The 27397-nt window shown below is 36.3% G+C and overlaps 1 protein-coding gene across 1 annotated transcript in view; it reads left to right on the top strand.

Annotated features, from left to right (window-relative positions):
* Positions 1-23244, top strand: part of LOC107550229 (nuclear factor 1 X-type-like) — a 113305-nt gene extending 90061 nt beyond the window's left edge. The window contains exons 6-11 of the mRNA XM_016231469.1: positions 1130-1257; positions 4702-4776; positions 13418-13619; positions 15964-16085; positions 18643-18939; positions 22495-23244. Of these exons, the coding sequence (XP_016086955.1) occupies positions 1130-1257; positions 4702-4776; positions 13418-13619; positions 15964-16085; positions 18643-18939; positions 22495-22655 (985 nt within the window). The 3' untranslated portion in view covers positions 22656-23244. The remainder of the gene's footprint in view (positions 1-1129; positions 1258-4701; positions 4777-13417; positions 13620-15963; positions 16086-18642; positions 18940-22494) is intronic.
* The last annotated feature ends 4153 nt before the right edge of the window (positions 23245-27397 follow it).

Raw genomic sequence — 27397 nt, 5'->3', positions numbered from 1 at the left:
ATTTCTATATTGCCTAAAATATCTAGGTTTTGGCTTTGTTTGCATGTGCAGACCGATCGGTGTATGACATCAAAATACCATACAGACGGTTCCTTATGCTTTCAAAATGCTCTCGAGGTATTTTGATGTCATACACAGATCGGTCTGCACACGCAAACAAAGCCAAAACCTAGATATTTTAGGCAATATAGAAATCCTGGCCAGGACGAGTCCTGGGAAAATGGCACGTATGGTCACCCTATCCTACTCTTTTCTCTGACTTTCACCTTTATCTGTTTGATTGCTGTCATTTTTGTCTCTTTATCTTTCTCTTCTCCTGTCCCTTCTCTCATGTTTCAAACGCTGCAGGACTGAGATGGAGTTGTATGCCAGTCTCCCGCGGAGGTACTCCACACTTCAAGCTCTGCTGTCTTGCTCTGCTGTCTTTGCTCATCTAATGTCTCATTCTGCTAAGATAACCTGTGCTCTTGAAACAGTGATGATTTTAGTGGACTGTTTTTAAGCTGACAAATTTCTGTTGTAATGTTTTTATAGTGTAATAATTTGCATTTAAAGCAATTCTTCACCTAAAAATTTAAATTTACTGAAAATGTACTCACCCTCGGATCATCCAAGATGTAGATGAGTTTGTTTCTTCATCAGAACAGATTTGGAGAAATGTAGCATTATATCACATGCTCACCAATGGATGCTCTGCAAGACATTAACTGATGAACTGGAGTGGTGTGGATTATTGTGATGTTTTTTATCAGCTGTCATTCTGACGGCACCCATTCACTGCAGAGGATCCATTGCTGAGCAAGTGATGTAATGCTACATTTCTCCAAATCTGTTCTGATTAAGAAACAAACTCATCTAGATCTTGGCTTGGGTGTGAGTAAATATTCAGCAAATGTTCATTTTTTTAGGTGAACTATTCCTTTGAAACATTCCCATTTTTGAGGTCAAGAAACCTTTAAATGCAAATTAAAAATCTTTAGATGTAACTAATGTTAATCTAAAGGATGTTGCTTCATTACTATTCAGGAATTTTCAGAGGTTTCACAATACAACAACATGCAAACCTTCCAGATGTCCAAACCTTCCAAAAAAATCCCCCCTCATCTTCTCTCTTTCATTTCTCTTTCAGCTCCAACAAGCGTAAATCCATTGATGACAGTGAGATGGAGAGCCCCGTGGACGAAGTCTTCTATTCGGGCCGTTCTCCTGCCCCGGGAGTGTCCCAGCCCAGCGGCTGGCCCAATGATGTTGATGCAGGTACGGCCGCTTTACCCAGCAGCCCTCTGGCTCTTCACATGCTCTGCTTGACCTCCACTCATCTAGACCACTGCTGATGAAAAAAAATATTTGTTTATATTGAGCTGCACCAATCAAAGTTTACATAGAGTAGTCAGAGTAGACGCCATACTTGTGCTGACAAAGAGACTTTGAGGGATAGACGTTTAATGTTAAACATGCTGCACGATTGTCTCTCGAAGCCTTGGTTTTTTGTTTTTTTTGTCAAATGAAATATGTCGCCTACTCTGACTTACCTCTGAATCTATAATCAGATCCAATTGGGACTCATGTTTGAGTCATTTATGCACTGAATAAGTGGACACAAGGGCTGTGTGAAGGGCCAGACTTTTCCTTCCTTTTATCCATCAACCCATGAATCTCTCTCTTTTGCTGCCCTCTTTCTCTGTCTTCTCCTCTGTGCATGCCCACCATCTTCTCATACCTCAGTAGACTACGAGAATAAATAAGACGGGGACAAACATTGGATAGTCTTGCGATCGGATAGCTAGAATCATGTGCATGTTAATTGATCTGTTAGTTGGGTTTGTTTGGGGCTCAGCTAAATTCAAATCTTAAGAGCACTTCAAATCATTCTTAATTCATGCGTGCAGGTGATGAGCTTCACAGAATTAGGGTTAAAGAAACATTTTATATGTAATAATTTATAGTTTACACTGAAATGTTATTTATAAAAGGCCGTAAGCACTAAAGAATACAAGTTTGATTAGATATTTCCTATATTTATGGTGTAGATTGCACTGATATTAATAGCAATTGAACAGTTTATCAACTTCAAATAGATATGAAAGAGATGGAAATGAAATTATTTTCTTTGTAATATTTTCACAGATGTAGTTTTTTATTGCATTTTATCATATAAACCAGACCGTTTTACAATATCAACATACTTTTTGAGTAGTTTTACTTTAAATCTTCTTCTTTCCTCTTTATAGTGCTGATTTTTATTAATTAAGACCTTTATTTGTATTATTCTGTATCAGTTTCTTTCTTTTTTATATTTTGACTGTCCATTAGAAATATTTACGATGGTAACCATATTGTCTGCCAAAAGCAAATGGGTTTGGACTTAATTCAAGCAGTGCAAGCTTTTTTGATGATGGTGATAGAAAATCCAAAGTTACCACATAACTGGAGTCATTTTTGTGGAAACTATTGTTACCATGGTATCTTTTTTTGTAAGTGTGAAAAGGCAGCTTTGTTGTTGTGTTGCATGGGCAGAATGTGGTGGTGAAATTCATTTTAACTTGAGCAGAGCTGCTGTCACATGACCTGTATCCTCACACCAGGGCTCGGTTGCATGAAAGCCCTTATGCTAAGAAATCCCTTAGATATAAGTTTAAAGGAGCCCTTGGTGAAACTTGGGTTGATAGAAAAAAAACCTAAGGGTCAACTTAAGGAACCTTAAGGCTTCCATTAAGTATTCCCCTTAATTATTTAAGTGTTCCCTTAAGTGTTGCTACAAAGTCCTTAGTAACAATTTCACCTTAATAAATTTAAGGGACCAAAAGAGCTCCCTTAACTCATCTTAAACTCAGTATTAAGAAATTTTTTAAGACCTGCACAAATAAAATATCATATGAGCGCAGTAGGGCAATGACTATGGTAACATATTAAACTGTAAAATGACTGTAAAAAGCATGGTTTTCACAAAACAACAAGTTTTATGTAAATTTTGTATCAATTATGATATCAATTTAAACAATTATTATTCATCAATTATTATTACATTAATTAAATAACAATATAAATATAATTCGTCTTAGTTGTTTAGATTTTTATAATGCATTATCTTGTCGATCCACCTGTTCACATTTACAACTCTGCGTGTTTGCAGCATCAAAACATGGGTTCATTTTCACATTTGGTAAATTTTCCATTATTGGTCAGCAGGAGGCGCAGAAACGGGCAGCGCTCATGTTTATTTAATGTTTGTCTGTGTTTTAGTTGGTTAGGTTTGTATTTCATTATGTTATGTTTATTGTCATAGATATGTATACATATCTGTTTATTGTGAGATGTAGTAACTATAGTAACCGTGGCGCCCATTGCCGTATGTTGCCAGAAACTACCGTGAAACACTTAGTATAAACACTTAGGTAAGGGTGACAGTTAAGACGTTTTTTGCAACACTCCTAACGAAATCCCTTACCTCAGGGATTTTTTTCCCCCTCAGGGATACCCCTAAGTCAAATTACTTAAGGACTTTCATGCAACCGGGCCCAGACCCTTAAACATGCACCATTCCCTCAATAAATCAAAGCAATGAATAGTTAAAAATTATCCTGTGCTTACGCCACAAAATCAAAACTCTGCCATGTTGGATTTGACACCCAAAATGCATTGGCTGCACCCTATTTTGCATATTTGTGGACAAAATCAATCTGAGAAAGCTTTCAGAAATGCACACTTCAAAAATTGAATATGCATACTGATATATACAATCTAGACACCTATGATAAACTATTTTCACTGTACTAGTATTTGAAATACATATACTTTTAGATCGCATACTTCTTAGTATGGGTAGTATACAAATAGACACTCGTTTTTGTACTGCATACTATATATGGATAGTATGTGCTTTGTAACACTCATTTTTAGCTTGCATACTTATAGATAGTATGCAAACTGACATTTGTTTTTAGCTTGCATACTACCAAAGTTGGATAGTATTCAGATTGACACTCACTTTTAGCTCGCATACTACTTAAACTATTATTATTAATAGTGAATAATATATAAATTGTGACACTCCTTTTAGCTTGCATACTACTTAATATAGATAGTATGCAAATTGTGACACTTGTTAGCTTACATACTACTTTGTATGGATGGTATGTGAATTGTGACACTTATCTTGTGCACCACTTAATATGAATAGTATGCAAATTGACACTGATTTTTAGCTTGCATACTAAGTATGCATAGAATATAAACTTTAACACTCGTTTTAGTACTTTAGTATCCATGAGTATGGATAGTATTGAATTAACACTCATTTTTCACTTGCATACTGCTTAACATGGGTGGTATGCCAGTTGTGACTCGCTCATTTTTATAAGTACTTAGTATGTATAGTATGTGAATTTTGACGCAGCCAATGCTCATTTGATATTCTGCCCCACCCTCATAGTTTAGCTGCTGATTGGACGCTTTTTGGGACATGTGTGTTTTTCACCTCTACTGTTTTGGTGCACTTAGAATGGGTTGATTCTGGGAGATAGTGAGCAATACTGTCTTTGACCTCATGCATGTGATGTTTTTTTAAGTGTGTATAGTGATGATGTATTGATAATGATTCAACAGTGGTCCCAAATTTCCCCCATCTCTCTAATTTATCTCAATCTCTCCCCTTCTCTGTCATTATTAACAAAATTATTTTCCCCTGTTTGCGTTTTTCAGTGCAACACCATTTGGCCAGTATGCAGGAGAGGAAGATAAAACACGAAAACGATGGCGTGCAGTTTCCTTACCATGGTTAGACCACATTACCTTCATATTATAATGCACACAAGTGTACTAAAATGTGTCTCTTATCTCTGTCTGTCTTTCAACTTCTCTGCTGCATCACACACTTCAGCTCTTCTCTCTGATTTGCTGTTTTTCCCGGTGCTCGGAGGTGGCGGGTGTTTTGTGGCCTGTGAATGTGCTTTCATTTTGTTTTGTGCATCAGAAGTCTCTCCGTACATTCATTGTTTGTGTTAGATTGTGATATAGGATCCCTATGGAGCAGAAGTCCAAATCCTGATTTCCACAGCATTCCCAAACATGAACACTTACAAACGTGGCTATTGTGTTGCGTACAGCAGCAGGCCTTTCCAGATATTTACTTAGCGTTTTTGTTTGTTTCTTTTCCATGCAGGATTTATTGTAATTAGTGTGTGTGTGCATAAAGGGGTTTATATGCTATAAGCAATATCTCAGCTGTTTATTCAGCGCTCCTATGAGATCTCAAGCGTGTATACGCTGTAACGTCTCAAATATACTCTACACAAGTATGTGAATGCAAACACAAGCTCGGTTTCACGCCTCATTGCGATCCACAAATTGTTTGAACGCAATTCATAACATGACACCACAAATACGTCTCTTACTCTATGGTCAGTTTTCTCTTTTAGCTCAACTGTTGTCACAGCACAGCAATGCTTTAAGAGAATCTTGCTGCGCAAGTTAAAGTTAGTTTAACAGTTGACATGATCACTTTAAACATTAATTAAACATGTATATATATTTGAATTAGTGCTGTCAAACGATTATACACAGTACGCACACATATATTATGTAAACAAAAACTTTTATTTTGGATACTATTAATCAAGATTAATTATTTAACAGCACTAATTTGAATATAATATGTACTGTATATACTGTATGCATTAATTTTATAATATTATTTTACAATAAATTGTATTATTACTATATATTATTACTATTGCTATACCATTTATATTTCATTAAATGTATTTATTTAATTTTAAATAATAATGATGATGATGATTTATTATTATTATTATTATTATTATTATACAATATATTTTATATACATTTTATATTTTGTATTTTATAGTTATAATATATTCTATTATATATAAGGTAATATATACATATTACATATAATATAATATAAAAAATATAAACATGTATCATATAAAATAATATAATGTAAGATGAATATTAATAATAATGAGGAAAACATTTAGTAATGGTGTATTTAAAATTTGTTGTATTATTTTATGCATTCACTGTATGTGAAAATGTTGTTGTTAGTAGTAATATTTATATTTTATGTACATTTATTTTATTGTATTCTATAATATATTCTATATTATTTTCATTTTATATTACTATATTTATTACATATTTGTATATATTATATGATATGTATATTTTATACATTTATTATTTATTAGATTTATGCATTTATTTAAATGTATTGTTTTTATAAAAGTATTATTATTATTATTATTATTATTATTTTGTCATACAGAGACAATACAATGTTTCACTGTCCAATCAATTACCACTGGATCAAAAAGGACTCGCTTACATTTGTTTTGTCGCTGAATATCCTGTTTCGCTCTGAAATCCATCAGACCGGGCGTTTCACATTGACTGTAATGGCACAGACATTTGAAGGTAACTCTATCAGCCCCTCGAGTATGCCAAAATAGATTACGCAAGAATAGCGACAGTAATGTAAGAATGCATGCTGTGTATGTACAACGGCAACTTGTGTACTTGCACAGGGTATGTTTCTGGCCTGAGGGTCCACCTACATCTAATCACATTCACTGCCGCCCTCGTCATGATCAACACACAGTCGCACAGATCTTAATCTAGGGAAACATGGGTAAATCCCACCAAAAAAATGGCAGCATGCTCAGGTGCTCCTGATGTCATGGGAATACACAACACACACACATATTTACACCCACCCCACCCCTAAACACTCGAAACACACACACACACACACACACACACAGTCTGTGGAGCACCAGAGCTCTGGTCCAGATGGCTCCTCCATGTGTCGACAGCGTTGGGAGCTACTGGGTTACAGAAGACATCTGTTATGCCAATGAAGGCGGTGGTGGCGCTCCGAGCGCATGTGAGTGTGTGAGAGTGTGAACCACGCTACGCTCCAAAGGTGATTCACTACCTGAACGAGGCTCTGGCAATGCTGCAAGGTGACGGTGTCATTTATCATTAAATCTGGTGTCGCCCGGCGTACACCGGCAGCCGCTTCATTCATACGTCCCCATTGCTTTCTCTCGCCCTGGGCCGACACAGATATCATCCCGCCTATTTTTCATTCTCCTGCACTCTCTTTCACCTTGTTGGACTGTGCCACTTTGTCTGTAAACATCTGTTTGTGACGGTTTTGTTGATGTTGAGAGGGTCAGACAGCGAACGGGGTTCCCACATGCATGGGAAACCAAGAAATGTATGAAAAATGTGAGGTTTAGATGAGTTAGGCAGAGACTTTGAATTAGTTTAATACTTTTATTGAATGGTTTAAAATATTTAATTGGCAAGTAATTCGTCTTTCTGAGTGTAAAATGACAAATTATTTCTAAAAATGTGTTGATTTGAAAAAGTAATGAAAGTTTACATTGTGAATATGACTTTTTAAAAATATTTAATTGGCAACTAATTGGTCTTTTTGATTGTAAAATGACTGAAATTAATTTAAAAAATATTTCCATTGTAATTATAACTTTTTAAAATAGATATTCATTTTGCAAGAAATGTGTCTTTTTGAGTGTAAAAAGACTGCAATTAATAATAAAAAAAAGATTGTTTAATGAAAGTTTCTAATTGAATTATCAAGCGTAGCATTAGTTCTGGCAGGTCACGTTAGTTAATCTGGCATCAGCTGACTCTCAGCTGATCCACATCTACCTATAGGGATGTGACATCTATCACAGCACCCATATATAAGGCCCTTCAATATTATCAGCAGCTTTCACATTGCTCAATAGCTAATTACCCTCCTCCATCCCCAGCTCCTCCTCTCGTCAGTCAGGATTCTGCCTTATGATTCCCCATTGAATCAGACTCATTTCTAAAATGTTTACATTAAATTATTGAGCATGAATGATATCCGCAATACATTTATGTTGGTTCTGTTCTGTTTACCCTAAGGGGGTTATTGCTGCTCTCCCTGCTCTTATCTATGCTAGGCTGCATGGATGCGCAGGGAGTTCTTGCCCAGAACAGAACTGTACCGCCAATCCAAACTGTATGCTAATTGTCAGTCATCTTTGATAAGTTTTTTTTTATATTCATTTGGCAAGCAATTGGTCTTTTTGAGTGTAAAATGACAAATTATTTTTAAAAACCGATCGATTAAGAGACTAATGAAAGCATCCATCATAAATATAAGTTTTTTCAAAATATTAATTGGCAAGGAAATGTTCTTTTTGAGTGTAAAGTGATTAAATTATTTTCGGTAAATTTGTTGACCAGAGAAATCATATAAATGTCTGTTTTTAAATATAGCTTGTTTTTTTCTTTGTTATTTGTTTTTTCTTGAAAATATTTAAATGGCAAGTAATTGTTTTTTTGTGTGTGTGTAAATTAAAGAAAAAAATATTTTTAAAAATCAATCAACTGAAAAAGCCACAATTTCCATAGTAAATCTACAATGATTTTTTAAAATGCTTTAAACTATTTAATTGGCATCAATCAAAAAAAATCATTAGGCAAAGGGCTTGGGAACCCATGTGTATTATTACTGTAAGTTCATGGCAGAAGTGATTTGTACTTGGATTTGTGACTTTCTGCGTGTGTCTGTAGAGGGGCTTTCTGATGGTTGGATGGTAAATGTGTGTGTCTGTTTAAGAGCGTGTGTGTCGTGTGAAGAGCGTTATATATGGCATTTTTTGACAGGTCAAGGTTTGATTGGTGGCCAGCTTGTTAGCATGGCGAGTCTGGAAGGTCACAGGAGCGTTTGATTGGCTGCCAGTCTGCCAGAGCGTCGGGGCTGGCACAAGACACAGAGAAATAACACATAACCCATGATTTTACCACACACAAATACACAGGCTAATGTGCAAGATCATGGAAACTGTCAGCAGCAACTCTGAAGGTGTTTTAGCGGCGATTTTCAGCACCTTACAGAGATGCATATATTTATATAGCCACAACATTACTTATCTTATAATGTTAAGAATATTAAATTATTATATTATAATATTTACAGTATTATTAATATTATTTATACACATTTTTATGTATGTGTTATATATGTGTGTGTGTGGCTTCCACACGCGGCTCTTTAACATCTTAAATTGGGTTTTGAAAATAACCACTTAGGATAATTGTTTCCCCCAAAACTAGCCACAGGATTTGATGGTAAACTCCTTTTCCTTTCCTTCCCGAGTCCTGACATGTTTGGCCGTGTTTCATGGTCACTGTGTGAGCACGGCGTATATTCAGCCCTAGCGTCTCTGCCAAACTCAGGACAGCTGAAGCTAGCAGCCCTGCGGCCTCAGTTTGACATTTCTAGGATCAGGACGACACATTAATGCAGCGTTATATACGAGAAGACCAAACCATCGTATACTTTCTGCTTTCATTTCCCTCATCATTCTCACATCACGCTTCCTGCCTGTCCTCCTGTTTTTGGCATGAGCGTTCAGACCTGCCGCTGGAACAGAAGCGCTTATGTTTGACTTTTTCCCTCGGCGCTGAAAAGTCAAGTGAAAGCCTCTGATTTAGTTCCCCAGGTGAAGTTTAAGAGTGTCTGTATGTCAGAGTCTGTACACAGCTTGCATTTACGTTTATTTACTCATTTGCATTTGGTTTGTGAAGACGTGTCGTCCTGTTCGGTTGGCATTAGTAATGCAGTCGCTTGAGTATGTTGAAATTTGGAGTCAATCTGAACACACATTCACATACACCAGACAAGTTATTCAACTAAATGCGTTTACTCTATGATGTTTGGTTTTAGCAGACTTTATTTAGTTCGTTTTTGCTCAAGTGTTTGTATAGTATGTTTTATTAATTGGCTTGTGATCTGTAAACTGAACAACTTTGCTGACTAGTAGAAACTTGTTAAAGAGATGTAGTGCCGATAAACCCATCGTTTCAAACAAATGTAAGCAAACTCATCTGGAAATGAAGAGATTTTTGTTTATTCTTGCTTTTATATTTAAATTGTAGATTGTGATCTGTTTTTCACCTCTTAAATATTGGCAGAAGTATTTTGTTGTGGATTTGATTTCTTTTTTTTTAATGCTTTTGGACTTTTTTTTTTAAATGGGTAGTGGAGAACCAGTAGGGTTAATATGCTAATGCTGATATCTATACTGAACAAAATTATAAACGCAACACTTTTGTTTTTGCCCCCATTTTTTATGAGCTGAAATCAAAGATCTAAGACTTTTTTTATGTACACAAAAGGCCTATTTCTCTCAAATATTGTTCACAAATCTGTCTAAATCTGTGTTAGTGAGCACTTCTCCTTTGCCGAGATAATTCATCCACGTGCAATAATCATGCTGTCTAATCAGTATCTTGATATGCCACACCTGTGAGGTGGATGGATTATCTCGGCAAAGGAGAAGTGCTCACTAACACAGATTTAGACAGATTTGTGAGCAATATTTGAGAGAAATAGGCCTTTTGTGTACATAGAAAAAGTCTTAGATCTTTGAGTTCAGCTCATGAAAAATGGGGACAAAAACAAAAGTGTTGCGTTTATAATTTTGTTCAGTGTATTAAGCTACCCATTAATAATCTATTAAGGCTACTAATAATCTGTTAAGGTTACCAATGGTTGTAATAATACTTGTATTTGTATGTTTTTGTTGTTGTTGTTGTTGTTAAAGTAAGTGGGATGCACATAAAATGTTAACAATATTAAAATTCTAAAACATTTTATACTACTATATATATAAATATTGCGATTTTGGAAGAGAAACAAGGAAATTTAGCACTAAAATAAGGCACATTAATCAATTTATACACTACCTTTCAAAGGTTTATGGTCAGTAAGATTGAAGAATTAATACTTTTAAAAAGCAAGATTCAATTAAATTGATCAAAAGTGACACTAAATACATTTATAATGTTGTTAAAAAATCTATTCCAAATGCAGTTTTTTCATATATATTTTCTATTTTGTTTCCAGAAAAATATTAAGCAGCAAATCTGTTTTCAGCATTGATAATAATCAGAAATGTTTATTGAGCATCAAATAAGCATGTTACATTGATTTCTGTAGGCTCATGTGACACTGAAGACTGGAGTAATGATGCTGAAAATTCAGCTTTGCATCACAGAAATAAATTGCATCTTAAAATATATTCAAATAGAAAACAGTTATTTTATATTCTAAAAATATTTAACAATATTACTGTTTTACTGTATCAAATAAATGCAGCCTTGGTGAGCATAAGAGACACTATGAACATTGAAAAATGTACTGACCCCAAAAGATTTGGAGGTAGTGTATGTATTGATATATCACTAGTAGTTTTTTTTTTTTTTTTTTTAGTGTCCTTGAAAACGTCACTGTAAAAACAGAAATAGAGGCAACATCCTGACATTCATGCTTTGACACTGTGCTCTTTCCTTTAAGATTTGGTGATTTGAAAGTGACAGACAGACAGACTGACATGAGTTTTTATGGGATCTGCTGTCTTGGCATCTATTTTTCCACTTACAGCTGCACAGAGACTATGGCTGCACGATATATCATTTCAGCATCTATATTGCGATGTGCGCATCCGCGATAGTCACATGTGCAATGTTTAGTATAGGCTACTGATTGTAATATTTATACTGATTGTTTTCTTTGCTCACACACAGACACTGTGTCTACACCGGATGCGACAGTTGTACAGAGATACCCATTTTAAATACATTTAGTAGCAGAGCTACTGCAAGCGGTTTTCAGTGCTGGAAATCCATTTATCCTTTGTTGACACTTCCGCGTCGTCGCGGAGAGTGCAGGTCACGGTTGTTTAGCAACGGCAGACGCCATGAAAGCGCAAGCTCCCGAGCGCTTTGGAAAGTAGGAGAAAGCGGTGCGATTGGTGTTTTCCATGCATTTTTAGGTGCGACATGTGAACGGCCCCAAAGTCTGTCTACACTGGACGCGACAAAGCAACTGTTGCCCATCATTTGAACTTTGTGTCAGTACGTCAAATAGAATGAGGCATCAGTTTACTGTCGGGGATTTGTCGTGTCGCACACAATCCAGTGTAGTCAGTCACACAGCATCACTGATTATAATGGGTTCTATTGTATTTTGTTGCGCCGCTTGCGTCCGGTGTAGACACGGTGAGAGCCACGCTGATGCATGTGAACACTGAATTCTGTTCACTTCTGCGTCTATCTGTGCCTGAAATACTGTGCTCTGCAAGTATCCTTGTAAACGCAGTTGCTTATGGCTTAGGTGAAGGTAAACAATTGAGAAAGAAAATGGATGTGTAACAGTATATTGGTTCACAGTAGTTTAATGTTCCTGTTGCTTTCTCTGTCATGAACGTTAATCAAACAACAAAACACAAAGAAAAATCACTTTTGTAGCTTTAACACAGATTTATTAGATTTATACAGTGAAGACTATGCAGTGTTATTTTACATTTGATTATTCAATTTTCTGTACCTGAATACTGTTAGACTTACCTGAAAAATATAAAGCACTGCTTATTTCATTTGTATCTTTGTTCTGTTATTTATCTATGCTTGTATTTCCTATGCTGATTTACTCGCCTACAAAAATCACCCCAATCATTGATTTTTTTTTCTTCCAAATAGAACTATTTAAGTCATCTGATTTTTTTATATCCCAATATATATTGCAGAAAAAACAAATATCGCAATGTGAGCTTTTTCCAATATCATGCAGCCCTAATAGAGACCCTTCCCGGCCCTGTCCCGACCCCTATCCCACTCTTTCCTGCACTCCACTGCTTCAAAGCAAAGCTCGCACCCTGGACCTGTCAGCACTGCAAAAACACAGTTCTTAAGCAGTGTTTCACCTTGTTTTCCAGTATAATTATATTAACATCCTTAAAACAAGATGCATTTACTTGAGTCAACATCTTATTTACACTGAAAAAATGGTTTCATTCTATCTAAGGGCAAGTTATTTATTTTTCATTGGCTCCAGTTAAAAAATATAGATGTGAATCATTAATTCAAATTTTTTAATTGGATGAATGAAACTTTTTTTGTGTGTGCATTTAGTGAAGTTTATACTTAATATATATTTTTTGCATTCTTAAGATAAAGCAATTTGACATTGGGGTTAAAAAAATACATTTATTTTTCTTTTTATTTAAGTGTATTTTTCTAACTCATTGGCAAATACTTTTTTATCTGGTTAAAGATGTTTTTACTGGAAAATGGGACAAAATACTGATTAATAATTATTTTTTTGCAGTGTGATTGGCTTTTCTATACTTCACAGCAAACAAAAAACCCTAGCAGTATCTTATCTGTAGATTAAAAGATCATTTTAAGTATTATTATCAGCAAATTTGTCATATTTTAGAAGCTGATATGGATAAGATAATTTTTTTTAGGTGAAGATCAAGAAGCAAAAACCCTGTTTGATTAAATCCACATCTCTGTTCTGCCATTTTGTTGATCCCATTTTTACCAGGACTCTCGTCGCCTGGTTCTCTTAAGAAGTCGGGGAAATTCGATTTCAGCGCTCTGTCCGGCCATACGAGGTCTGCACGCATGCCGTTCACCCATCACCCGCTGCCTATGCTGGCAGGTGTAAGACCAGGTGAGATCTCAGAGCCCCCCCACCCCACCTCCCACATCCTTCCCCTTCCTGTTCTGCTCCCTCACGCCCCCTGGTGGGTTCGGATGTGGTGACGTTCGGGGAGAGGCAAGGTCGTGTTTACGCCACGGTCGGGTCGGGTGAAGGCGTTCGCCATTCTACCCCCCCCACCCCTTTCTCCTCTGTACCGAGGCTGATTTGTCTTTTTGTCTGTCTGTCTGTCAATGTGATTGGTTGGTGATTGGTCTCTCCATTTCCCGACTTCATTCTCCCTCCGCTAGAGGCGTCGTTTTACTGCCCAGATGCACGTGAGCTTGTAAGATGTTGTTTTAAATGCTGTGCAGCAGTGATCAAAGTACATATCCACTCTCCTTTAATGCAAGACTCACAGGATTAGAAAACTGCATTTTCAAAGATGTTCTGAAGTATTTTATCATCTATTATCAATTAAGATGGAAAAGAAGGAAAACATTATAAATGTGCCAAAATTAGACATCACAAATCTTGTCATCAAATCAGTGGCATTTGTAGATGTACTTTTTTTGTAGATGGTTTTGTAGATGAATACATACTAATTTACCCATTATTAATTCTTTCTCTTCAGAGAGCTATTTAAAACTTACAAAACTATGATAACCAGCTCCACTGACAGACAAACGGATGGATGGATGGATGAACGACAGACAGTGATAAATAGACATAGAAGATAGATGGATAGTAGGGATGTAACGATTCACTCAACTCACGATTCGATTCGATTCACGATTTTGATTTCACGATTCGATTCACAATTTTTTAAGACAAATTATAAATTAAATGTGTCCTTTTATTATTGCTTGGACAAAATGCTGCACATTTCTTTGTGAAATTGAAATATAACACTATAATAATATACTAATATAGCACTTGCATATTATTTCTTTTTTTGTTGGTTTTGATTGCTTCTATTGTCCTCATTTGTAAGTCGCTTTGGATAAAAGCATCTGCTAAATGACTAAATTTAAATATAATGTAAATAACAAAACTAAATTGAAATTTTTTAATAAATCTCTTCATATAAACAAACTAAGGCTTTGTCTGTGCTCTTTCCATTTAAAATTAGAGGCAACCTGCATTTTAATCCTGATCCAAACAAAGATGCTGCATACATGCAACATGAGCAGTTTTTAATCTATATTAGATTGTATAATTTCGAAATTTGAAGCAAAAACAGAATGGTGTGACTTCAGTTTTGTGAAACTATACATAAAAATATCTGTATGAAACAGAAACAGCAGACGAGCTGAATGAGACACAGATTCACTCTCTGCCAGCAGGTGGCGCTTAAAGCATTTCCTTGGTTTCCGCTGTAAACAAAGCAGCGCTGCACTTATGAACTTTAATATGCGTTATACAGAGGCAAGATGAAAAGAAAAAATACCATCTACACTTTTCTAAAGACAGTAAGTTCCCCTCAGACATACATTCATATAAACTCCTACCCCTAATTGTATCGAGATTTGTTTAGCATCTCAACCGATTTGAATCGTCACATATTTGAATCGATTTTCAACCGGTTCGCGTTTAATCGTTACATCCCTACTAGATAGATAGATAGATAGATAGATAGATAGATAGATAGATAGACAGCCAGACAGGCAGACGGATGGACAGATGGGTAGGATAGATAGATATAGATAGATAGACAGACAGACAGACAGACAGACAGACGGACGGACGGACAGACGGGTACGATAGATGGATGGATGGATGACAGATAGATAGATAGATGGATGGATGGATGGACAGAGGGATAGATAGATAGATGGACAGAGGGATAGACAGATAGATAGATAGACAGAGGGATAGACAGATATATAGATAGGTAGATAGATAGATGGACAGAGGGATAGACAGATAGATGGACAGAGGGATAGACAGATAGATAGATAGATAGATAGATAGATAGATAGATAGATGGATGGATGGATGGACAGAGGGATAGATAGATAGATGGACAGAGGGATAGACAGATAGATAGATAGACAGAGGGATAGACAGATATATAGATAGGTAGATAGATAGATGGACAGAGGGATAGACGATAGATAGATAGATAGATGGATAGAGAGATAGACAGATAGATAGATAGATAGATAGATAGATAGATAGATAGATAGATAGATAGATAGATAGATAGATAGATAGACGGACGGATAGACAGGATCAGTTGTGTTTTCGCGTTATATGTTCAGATGAATTGCTGGTGATGTTATGCGATGGCTCTTGTGTGGTCCTGTGTTGTGTGTAGCAGTTGTGTTTAGAGCTGTTGTTGTGGAGTCACTCCTGGTGGGAGGGGGTCTTTGATGGTGGTAGTTTGTGGTGCCATTTGCCTCCTTCTTGAAGCCTTGGCTCCATCCCATTCCCTAATGGGATTAAAGGGTGGATGATGAAAGCGCGAAAGAAACGGAGGGAATAGCAGTCTGCGTGGCAGAGAGGGTGAAAAGCAGGGCTTTGGCTGGGAGCGCAGCGCCCGCGTCTGGGTTACAGGGAGGCTCTGGAAGTTGGCAGACTGTCCCAGGCAGCTGGGGGCCCTGCTTGTCTGGAGGAGACAAGACCCCTCCACTCGCTGGTCGGGAGATGAGCATAATGTTATTCTTCATGCAAATGAGAGCACGTCATGATTTATCAACTACTGCAGTTTGTTCACATTAGGGTTGTGCTGATACAAAAATGTATCGACATTGCATTTTTATTCCTCATTGCACATACTTTAAATCCTCGTTTTAGGATTTATCCCCTTGTTTTATTTGTTTATCTGTGCTTTCATTCAGTTTAATAAACAAAGAAGCAGGTTGTCTAAAGTACAAAATCTGGAACTCATGTTCAAGTGGAAGCAATCAGTCTATCTTTCACATTTATGGTTGATTGGCATAGTCGTCCATGTTAGAGTTTGGGGGCTCTGTTGGCAATTTGTAATAAAAATTATTACATCATCCATGATGAAATATTATGATAACATAACCAGAATTAAGAGCCTTTTTTTAACTCTGAGAGCATGTTGGTGTTTGTCTGGACAATTTTGAGTTTGAGAGATTATAAGAGAGCGTGAGAATGAAAGAACACAGGAAGAGAGAAATATAGATATAATAGGCTATATATTTTAAATGTTGTACATAAATCTATAATTTATGTATTTATTTTACAAAATAATGATAATATATATGTATATATATATATATATATATATATACATATATATTATCATTATTTTTATTTTTGAATAGTTTTCCAAATGGCGTTTTTGTAATACTTTATAAATTGAGGCACACATTATTTAATATAAAGCTAACTATAATTAGTAAAAGCTTAACCGAAACCCTAACCAATAAAAGTTTAGCATTTTTTGGATTTCAAAAATTTGATTATATAACGATTCATATATTTCTGAATAATTTTTACCTACGAGGATGTCTTGTAGGATCTGCCAAGGGAGGTTTTGATTTAGCTCTGTTCTTGGAACAGCTTTGTCTCTAATCTTTGTAAACACACACACACACACACACACACACGCATATTTAGCACACATTTACAGTAGGGCTGCACGATATTGGAAAAAACTCACATTGTGATATTTTGTTTTATATTGCGTTATGAAAAAAAAAATCACCAGATGACTTGAATAGCTCTATTTGGGGGAAAAAAATCAATGATTGGGGTGATTTTGTAGGTGAGTAAATCAGCATAGACAATAAACAAATTACAAGCATAGATAAAGAGAACAAAAATACAAATGAACAGTGCTTTACATTTTTCAGGTAAGTCTAACAGTATGCAGGTACAGAAATTGAATAATCAAATGTAAAATAACACTGCATAGTCTTCACTGTATAAATAAATCTAAAGCTACAAAATTTTCTCACACATCCATTTTCTTTCACAATTGTTTACCTTCACCTAAGCCATAAGCAACTGTGTTTACAAGGATACTTGCAGAGACATGCATTTTGACATAATTTTGCGCATATGTGTCATTAATAGACGCACGCGGAAGTGAACAGAATTCAGAGTTCACGTGCATCTGCGCAGCTCTCACTGTGTCTACACTGGACGCAAGCGGCGCAGCACGCCAAAATACTATAGAACCCATTATAATCAGTGATGCTGTCTACACTGGATGGGGGCAACACGACAAATCCCCGACAGTGACACACAGTTCAGATGATTTGCAAAGGTCGCTTTGTCGCGTCCAGTGTAAACAGACTTCAGCTGCAGCGCGGGACGGCGCGACACGACAGATGTCACGTCTGGTGAGCGAAGAAAACGATCAGTATAAATGTAACGGTCAGTATACTAAACATCGCACATCCTACGATGTGACTATCGTGAATGCGCACATCGTGATGTCGATGCTGAAACGATATATCATGCAGCCCTAATTTACAGTACTAACATTCAATTCACTTTTATTGTTTTTTTATTATTTATCTATAATTACTACAGACCTGAATCCAAGTCCTAACCACTGGAAGAAAAAAAAAATTTGGATTTTAAAATTAGATTATTTAATGATTCCTAAAAAAGGTTTTTTTTTTTGTTCGATGTGCAAATAACATTATCAGCTGTATTACTTTTGTTTGCATTTCTTAAAACACGAAACAAGCTCCTCCTGTCTTTTCCGATACAAACAAATGTGTGCGTTCCTTGTCTTTGAGGCCGACTGATTGGTCACTGTTATGTATCTTGTGCTTGTCTAGCCGATCTTGAGTTAATCTCTCCTTCTCTGTCCACTTCCACGATAAAACCCATCTGCGCAACAGCTGACGACCTCTGTGCATTTCAGCGTAGCGCGCATCCCCTCCTCAGTTCTTGTGACATTTTTTTAGCGTCGTGAACGTGGCTTGGTTTTTTTTGCGCCCTGGTTTTGATTTGACATCATTCCATGGACCAAAACTCACCTCACCATTAGTGCGTCCATTTCTTCTTCTTCTTCACCTTCTGCCTAGTCCTTCATTTTATTTTTTTCCAGCTCCTCCACTGCTCCTGTCTGTGCCTGTGGTGAAGTCAACACACAAACATGCACACAAACAAATACAAACACCCCCCTTCATAAACAAAAGACATTCATCCTTTTGGTTGTTTCCCTCTCAACACTCTCCACTACCAACCACCCCCCATACCTTTTTTCGGAGCTAGCCTGCGTTGTTTTTTTCCATTTGCGGGGTGTCGGTCGTGTCCGTACTCCTCACCCTGTTTGTGTCGTCTGCAGCCGAACGGGAGCGGCCAGAGCAAAATGCCGGGCTCCTTCTTGCTGCCTCCACCCCCCCCTGTGGCGCGTCCAGTGCCCCTCCCAATGCCAGACTCTAAATCCAGCAGCACGCCCCCCGATGGTGGACTCACCTCACCCACATCTCCGTGTAAGTGACCCGACCCCCCATTCCACCAAACCCTATAAAGATCCCCAGTCGTCTAGCCACAGCTGGACCACTTTTTGCCATTTAGTTTGTGTTCCTTAAGTTAACATGAAATGCCCATTATTCGTAATTTTTGCCAACTGGTGGGTCAGAACTAGTTCTTACAATTTTTTTTCTCTCGTTATTTTTATATTATCCTAGTTTTGAGGCAGCAGTTTTAGTGGTTTAACTGTTTAACAGCCATCAAAATGTCACTAAAGTACGGAGCCCATAAAGGGATGTGGTGATGGGGGTGGGGGGGGGGCTGTGGAGTAGTTGAGATGGGAGGAAAAATAATTTTTCAGTGTTTTTACGTTTACTGGCGAAACATTTTTGTTCCTCTGAAAAAATTGCATTTGTTCACAAAACATGCAAACTTTTTGTTCTCTTGCAAAAATATTTTGCAAGAGAATGCAAAAGTTTTGTAAGTGAACACAAAATTTCTCAGGGGATCGCAATACTTTTGTAAGAGAACTCAAAAGTTTCGTAAGTGAATGCAAAGTTTCTCGGGGGAATAATACTTTCACGAGTGAACAGAATTTCTCAGGGGATCGCAATACTTTTTTCAAGCTAATGCAAATGTTTGGCGAGTGAACACAAAGTTTCTCGGGGGAACGCGATACTATCAACAATATGATACTTTTGCAAGAGAACGCAATACTGTACCTTTGCAAGGGAACGCAGACGTTTTTCAAGCGAACACAAAGTTTCTCGAGAGAACGCAATACTAAGTAAAGCTAATGCTTTACTTTGCAAGCGAATGTAAAGTTTTTTGGGGGGAATGCAATACTTTTGAAAGGGAACGCAAAAGATTTGCAAGTGAACACAAAGAGTTTCGGGGAAAAACACAGTACTTTTGCAAGTTAACGCAAATGTTTTGTAAGCAAATTCAAAATTTCTTGGGAGAATGCAAAAGTTTTGCAAGTAAACAAAATATCATGGGGGAATGTAGTACTTTTGTAAGAGAATGCAAACGTCTTGCAAGCGAATGCGAAGTTTTGCAGAATCTTTGAAAAATAATTTTTCCTCCCATCTCATATTTTTTTCCATGACCATGTCCTCTTGGGGGCTCTGTATTCAAGGGTGCAAATTTAGGGCAGTTAAAGTGGACTCCAAACTACTTAAAAAAGCATTTTAGTTGAAACCGTTTTCAAAATGCAGCTATTATTGTACAAATCTCTTGACCTCATTATTGTGTGGCAGTTCAGGCACTAAAATCAAAACAAGATGGAAGAATCTGTATCTACCAAACTGAAAAGACCAGCTTTGACCCTCTTGAATTCATATTCTGGTCCAGGTTGGTTTGTGCTGGTCAAATTGCATTGCAGCCCTGATGTGAAAGGGCCTTTACACTCCCGAATGCAACATCCAGAAACCCATGCTTTGTAATTTTACGTTGGTTTCATTTGAGTTTGTTTTGGTTACGTTCACATTGCTAGTTAGCTTTTGGCCTGTGAAAATGTGATAGTTGAGCTCCAGTGCTGGTCTAAAGGTCAGTTCGTCCAGTACATGAGCCAAATTTGGGCCGTTCAGAAAGGAGGTGGCGTATCGGGGTGGATAATCAGACATACTGTAAAATATTCACTCACCACAGACGGGGCACTGGACGGAGCACTTTTTCCTCTTTTCTATCATGTTTCTTATTTCAGTTTTTCGTTCCTTTTCATTGTGTTTTCTTTCATTGTATTTTATGTTGTTTGTGTGTGTCTTTTTATGTGTTTATATGTTGCAGATTCTCCAGAATGCACTTAACAAACCTGATCACAAATTAAAAGAGAGGGTTTTTTTGTTTTGTTACAGCATTACGCATTTAGAGGTCATGTATTATGAGTTTACCATGGTTAATGGGGGTTGTTCGGGGGAAAGATACAAAACAAATGAAAACCTGAAACCCCCCTTAGCCATTAAAAAAAATACACATGGCCTCTTGTAACTCATAGTTTTTTATATAATGGCCATAACAACAACAACAACAACAAGGAGCAAACAGTCGGTAAATAATTAATAACAATGAACAGATTTCTTCTGCCAGTTCTATAATTTAACTGTAGGTATATTATGGTTGCAAACCACAGTCAAAGGTTTATAGAAACACAGTCCAGTAGTATAGAATTAAATTCTGTTAATATAGAGTTTATTTGCATTCATGTAGAATTCAGTTCTGAAATTACAGTCTATTATATATTAGTGTTTATATATTATATATTTATAATATAGAATTCAATTGTATGTTAATATAGAATTTGTTTGCAATCATGTAGAATTCAGTTCTGCAATCACAGGAGTTCATATATTGGCATTTATATTTTATATAATTCAATTATATATTATTGTAAAATTCAATTCTGTGATCATAGGTGTATCAATATTAGCGTTTATGTATTAGTAATATAGAATTCTGTATTAAAATAGAATTTATTTACATGAATGTAGAATTTAAATCTGTAGTCACAGGTTTAAATGTTTCCATTAATATTGTACATATCCTATATAATATAGAATTCAATTCTATATTAATTAAGAAGTTATCAGCATTAATGTAGAATGTCATGAACAAAGCGACTTCTCTTTGTTGCCTTTTTGAATGTTTGCTGATGAAAGCGCTAACAGCAAACTGTAGAACGAGTGCGGCTCTTTGTGTTTGATTTCTCCATGTTTTTACACACATACTGATTTATGTTAGATCTCTATATTTGATGAACAGCTTCACCATGGAGTCCATCACATAAATCTGAATCCAAACAAAAACTGCCCTAAATTTGATAATGACTTCAAACCGATTTGCAGATTCAAACACCTTTTTAATCTATTGATCTTCAACCGTGTGAACCAAGAACAGTCAGTGTATCTTTAATGATACATTCTTACATTGCTTTTGTTTGTTGTTTGCCAACAAGTCAATTCAGTACAGAAAAGTTTCAGTTTCCACTATATATCTGATGAAATTTGCACAATATATCTGAAGGTTTGCCTTTGCAGAATCAATCGATCTTTTCAAATAGATCACATTGACTAAAATTTGTTTTAATAACTAAACGATTTTGCAAGTTTGTTGTTTGCCAACAAGTCAATTCAGTACAGAAAAGTTTCAGTTTCCACTATATATCTGATGAAATTTGCACAATATATCTGAAGGTTTGCCTTTGCAGAATCAATCGATCTTTTCAAATAGATCACATTAACTAAAATTTGTTTTAATACACTCTTAAAAATAAAGGTGCTTCAAAAGGTTCTTCAAGCGATGCCATAGAAGAACCATTTTTGGTTCCACAAAGAACCATTCAGTCAAAGGTTCTTTAAAGAACCATCTCTTTCTTACCTTTTTATAATCTGAAGAACCTTCTTTCACCACAAAGAAGCTTTTGTGAAACAGAAAGGTTCTTCAGATGTTAAAGGTTCTTTATGGAACCATTTAGACAAAAAGGTTCTTCTATGGCATCGTGAAGCACCTTTATGTTTAAGAGTGTACAGGGTGATTCAAAAAAGAAAAGAAATGAAATGTTTCTTTCTCTCCCTCAGCATACTCCACGCCAGGCTCCACAGCTCCCAACAGGTTTGTCAGCATCGGATCACGGGACAACAACTTTCTGAACATACCCCAGCAGACGCAGGTGATTCTTACTCGGTCATATTCAAAACTAACCTTTGAGTGTTTAAAATCATGCATCTTAACACGTTAGGCTGCTGCTCCCCTCCTGACTTTCCTCGTTTCCCATGATGCTCTCTGTTCTGCGGTGTCGGGCCCATCTGGAGCGGGTCTGCGATAACTGGAGCTGATCGGCGTGGTGTAGTTGATTTGAGCGTTGCGAATGTGCGGCCTCCTCCATCACCCAGTACACTTTAGTCATTAATGTGTAAAGCACACCCGCCCCGGGGCGGCTCCCTGCTCCTCAACACATGGTGACCATCTGAAGCCGCTAACTCACCCGCTCTCACCTCCTCCCTCTGCTGGTCGGCCTCTCTGGATTTGACCATTTATTTCCCTCTCTTTCTGCTTAACCGTTCCTCATTTCTACCTTCTTTAACTAATTTCTCGACTCGCTATCACCCTCTGCTGGTGACTCCTGTTTTTTTTTTGTCTTCTCTCCTGTCAGTGACTTCGCATTTGGCACATTTTATTCTAAATTTTAAAAGGCAGATAAAGAACTTTTTGTTTTAGTCCTCTCAGAGAGAAACTGCTTGAGTGTGCAAATTAGCAGCAAGTTATCATAAGCAAACGTTTTGCGAAGATTCGTTATTTGCAGTTGCACTTAATTATTCAGTTGTTTTTATTTTCAAAATGTGCTTTGAGAAATGAATTAGTTGTAATTCATTGTAATACAAGCATTCAAAAAAGATCGTGTTATTATTACACAACAACAGTAAAACATTTTTACAAATTTGTATTGTTAAAAAAAACTGCATTGAGAATTAATAATTGTAATTAATTGATAAACAACCAATGCAAGAGGCAGTGAGGTAGTAATGAAAGTAAATTGTTACTGTTGTAATAATTATTGCACGACAGCAGTGAAATATTTATTTTATTAGTATTTTTTTATTTGTTATTGTTAGGAAAACGTGCACTGAGAAAATGCATTGATATTTGTAATCCGATACAATACAAACATTAATAAAAAGAATAAATTATAACTAATTTGATTAATTTATTATTTTAATTTATTTTTTCCTTCAGTGTTATCCAATGATTCGAATAACAAGAGGCAGTGGGAATAGAAAAATATGTATTGTTTGTTTGTTTAATAAAATGTGCATTGAGTAAGTGCCTTATTAATTATAATTCAGTGTCATTTGATTTAAAGACATGTTTCCTGAGGGTATCAGTGAACTTGCACTTGAGCGTTCATGTGTCCCCAAAAGACATTTGGACACTTCAGTTATACTTTAAAATGTTATACATTAGATAACAAAATATCAAAGCAAGTGACATGTATTTTGAAGGGAAAAATTATTTTCAAACAAAATATTACACAAAAACAACTTAGGTTTTCAGTCATAAATCAACAGAACTAGAGCTGAAAATGAAGACAGAAGGTTTGTAACACTTGGTGTTTGTGAATTGTTAGTGGATTATTTATTTATTTTATTCCAAGAAAATGTGCAATGAGAAGGTGAACTAATCATTGTAATAATCGCCAAAATGCTAGTTTTGTCAGAAGACGCAAAGCAAAAATGACGTTAATGAAAGGAAAGATCCTATAAATACGTTTTATTTTGAGAAAGGACATTAATAATTGTCAAAATCACCAAAAGACCAGTTTTGTCAAAAGACACTGAGACAGTGTTGGGGAAGAGAAAAGGTTTTTTCATTTTATTTTGAGAAAGTGCACTAGTAATTGTAAAAACCACCTAGACGACGCCGAGTAAAAGTGGCATTAGTGAAGAGAAAGATCCTGCGGTGTTTGAGACACAGATACAGGCTCATCTAATGTAGTGACATTCAAACATTTTTAAGTCTGTCTTTAAGTGTTTGAACCCTGTATATCCGTACGGGGGAAGCGCTCTCAGCCCCGTGCCATTCCCAGTCAGAAACACGAGAAAAGAACTGCGGAAATGTGAGACAGGAACGGAGAAAAGAGAGGCAAAGTTGAAGCACGGCCCCTAAACTGAGAAGTCACGTCCCGACTGTCTGGTTGCCCACAGCAACGAGACATGATGTCACAGGCAGTTGAACTTGAACTTGAGGGTGGGGGGGCAGAGCTGGTCAATGCCAAGGATTACGGGGGGAAGATGGGATTGCGAGAGGGAGGAGTACAGCTTACAGGGGAAGAGTTACTTGGCCCGAGTGGCTGTTGGGCGGGTGGTGGTGTTTGCGTGACCTGCAAGAGTCAACCAGAACAAAAGTTACCCGCCGCCCCTCCTAACAGAGCCTCTCAGCCAAAGTGTTTCCAGGATTTGACTTCGAGAGTTTTGTAAAAACCAATCAGGAGTAACAAGCCCAGCTCTCGCTATCGTCCTGAGTGCATATCAAACGCTCAAGCGCTTTTTCACTTGTTTTACCAGTCAATACGAGGGGGTTCAATATATAGCCTAACAAGAGCTCTTGTGCAAGTACATTTGTCTCACAAGGCAAGGTGTGCGAGCGGATTGGATAAAAGCATTATATTTTTATATAAAATGTAAAGAAATTATATTTAAAATAATATATTTATATTATATAATTATCTATCAATCTATCTATATGTACAAACTATTAAGGATATTATGTAAAATATTAAGTAATTATGATTCTGATAATTGTGAATGTAGTTAATATATACGTATGCATTATTATAAATATATATATATATATATATATATATATATATATATATACTGCACATATACAATATCATTTTTAAATATTTAGAATATATATATATATATATTGAATGTTATAAATGTATTATAGTTATTTTATATATTAAGTATAATTTATTATGTAAAATTTTCAATTTACAGTGTTATATAATATAAACCATGACGCAATATATATATATATATATATATATATATATATAAAACTATAATATATGAATGTATTATTTTACGGATATTTTTATATAAAATGTTGTGATATTTATAAATGCACATATTATTAGAAATCGTTATTAACTCCTTCCCCGCCATTGACGAGTTATCTCGTCTTTTAGAAGACGACGCTTCCCCGCCAAAGATGAGTTTGTACGGCTTTTCGTGTTTTCCCTGTTATACACTAGGGGGCGCTATTACACATCTTCTGAACGAGTACAAAACCTCCCGAACAAAACCACACGTGAACAGGACGGAGAAACGAGCGATCTTTTATGTAAACTGATGCTTATGAAAAATAATGCGATCATCAGCAATGGCAGCATATAAATGAAAACTGCATAATGTTACGGAGTAAAATGTTGATCCGGGAAGTAGTATATTGTCTGTGCAAGCTTTGGAGGTGATGCGATTTACTGGATTTATGCTTTGATAATCGTACTGAATATTACCCAGATGTAGTTTTTGATAAAAATGTGATTTTCTCACCTTTTTGCTCAAAATTATGCATTTTTATGAAACCTGCCTATATTCAAGTGTTGATAAAAAAATTTAAAGAATGCTTTAAGCTAGAATAAAACGGATCTTTATTTTGGTGTATTGCATATTCAAATATTCATACAGCTAAATATTCTGGAGGCCATCAAATTTTAGTGAAAATCATCAAAATCGCTGGCAGTGGCTGGCAACTTTTTTTAAAAAGTGCTGGCGGGGAAAGAGTTAATATAATTCATTAATTATTAACTCGTTATTTTTATAATAGGAATATTAAGAGAAATAAACGGCCATGAAAATATAGAGCACAGCATTAAAGACCATCATCCTTCCTCTAATGTGTCAGCTAAGGTTAATTGCGATATTGCTGTTGCTGTGTGGTGTATAGCGTTTTTATCGGCTATTTAGCCGTTGGACTGCTGTACTGACAGCCAGAATCTGTTTATAATAAACAATCAAATGTGTAGAGATGGATATCTAACTTATTTCAAACTGCTGCCCTTTTGGTTGTTTTTACGTGATTTAAAACTAGCAGTTTGACAAAGACATGAAGTGTTTTTATTGGGAGACACGCTTTAATTCCAGCATGCCGTGAACGCATTATAAACTTGGTGTAAATATTTCTCCGTTCATTGGCGCTATCAGTGCGAGATCTGAACTTTACGAGCCGAGCGTCTGCTGATGCTGATAAAGTCAGTGTGATGGTATGTGGAGATGCGTCAGAGCTCCCAGAAGGGAGGTTTGCTGGTTTAGTTCAGGTCAGACTGTGTTGTAAAGGCCCATATGGTAAGCAGGTCAGCTTCAGAAGCTCTGAGAGTCCAGCCTGACCTCTAGTGCTCACTTCAGTAACAGCAGCATCTCTTCACATTCACAATCTACATCCAGATCCATCCGAAAGTGTCCATACTTTTGAACTCAAGCTTCGGGAATATTGATTACAAATAAAATAGCATCAGATAAAAATAGTGATTTGACGTGCACTATTGAAAATGGGATCGACGGCGGACATTATTTGCACATTTTATTGCGGAGAAAAATTAACCTGGCACACTAAAGCTACCCAGAGGCCCGTTCTCATTTTCAGGCCTCAAATAGAATTTTTTTTAATAAAACAAAAGTCCATTTCAGGCACTTAGTGCCAACTAGACAGCACCAGATTTTAGTTAGTACTCCTATAGGATGAATAAAGCCAACCAGCACAACACTTAAGGTGCGGTCACATTCACCAAATGTGTCTTGATGTCTTGAACCTGATGAGAATTCTGCTTGAGGGAAATGTTTCATTCTCACGTAAAAATTCCTGATCACGTGGATTCCTATTAAAGGGATAGTTCACCCAAAAATTAACATTTTACTCACCCTCAAATTGTTCCAAACCGGTATGAGTTTCGTTTTCTGTCGAACACAGAAGAAGATG

Source organism: Sinocyclocheilus grahami, unplaced genomic scaffold, assembly GCF_001515645.1.
Source record: "Sinocyclocheilus grahami isolate Dianchi unplaced genomic scaffold, SAMN03320097.WGS_v1.1 scaffold393.1, whole genome shotgun sequence".
In the NCBI taxonomy this organism is placed as follows: Eukaryota; Metazoa; Chordata; class Actinopteri; order Cypriniformes; family Cyprinidae; genus Sinocyclocheilus; species Sinocyclocheilus grahami.
Note: the sequence above shows the minus strand (reverse complement) of the source record. Positions and strands in the feature narration are given on the sequence as shown.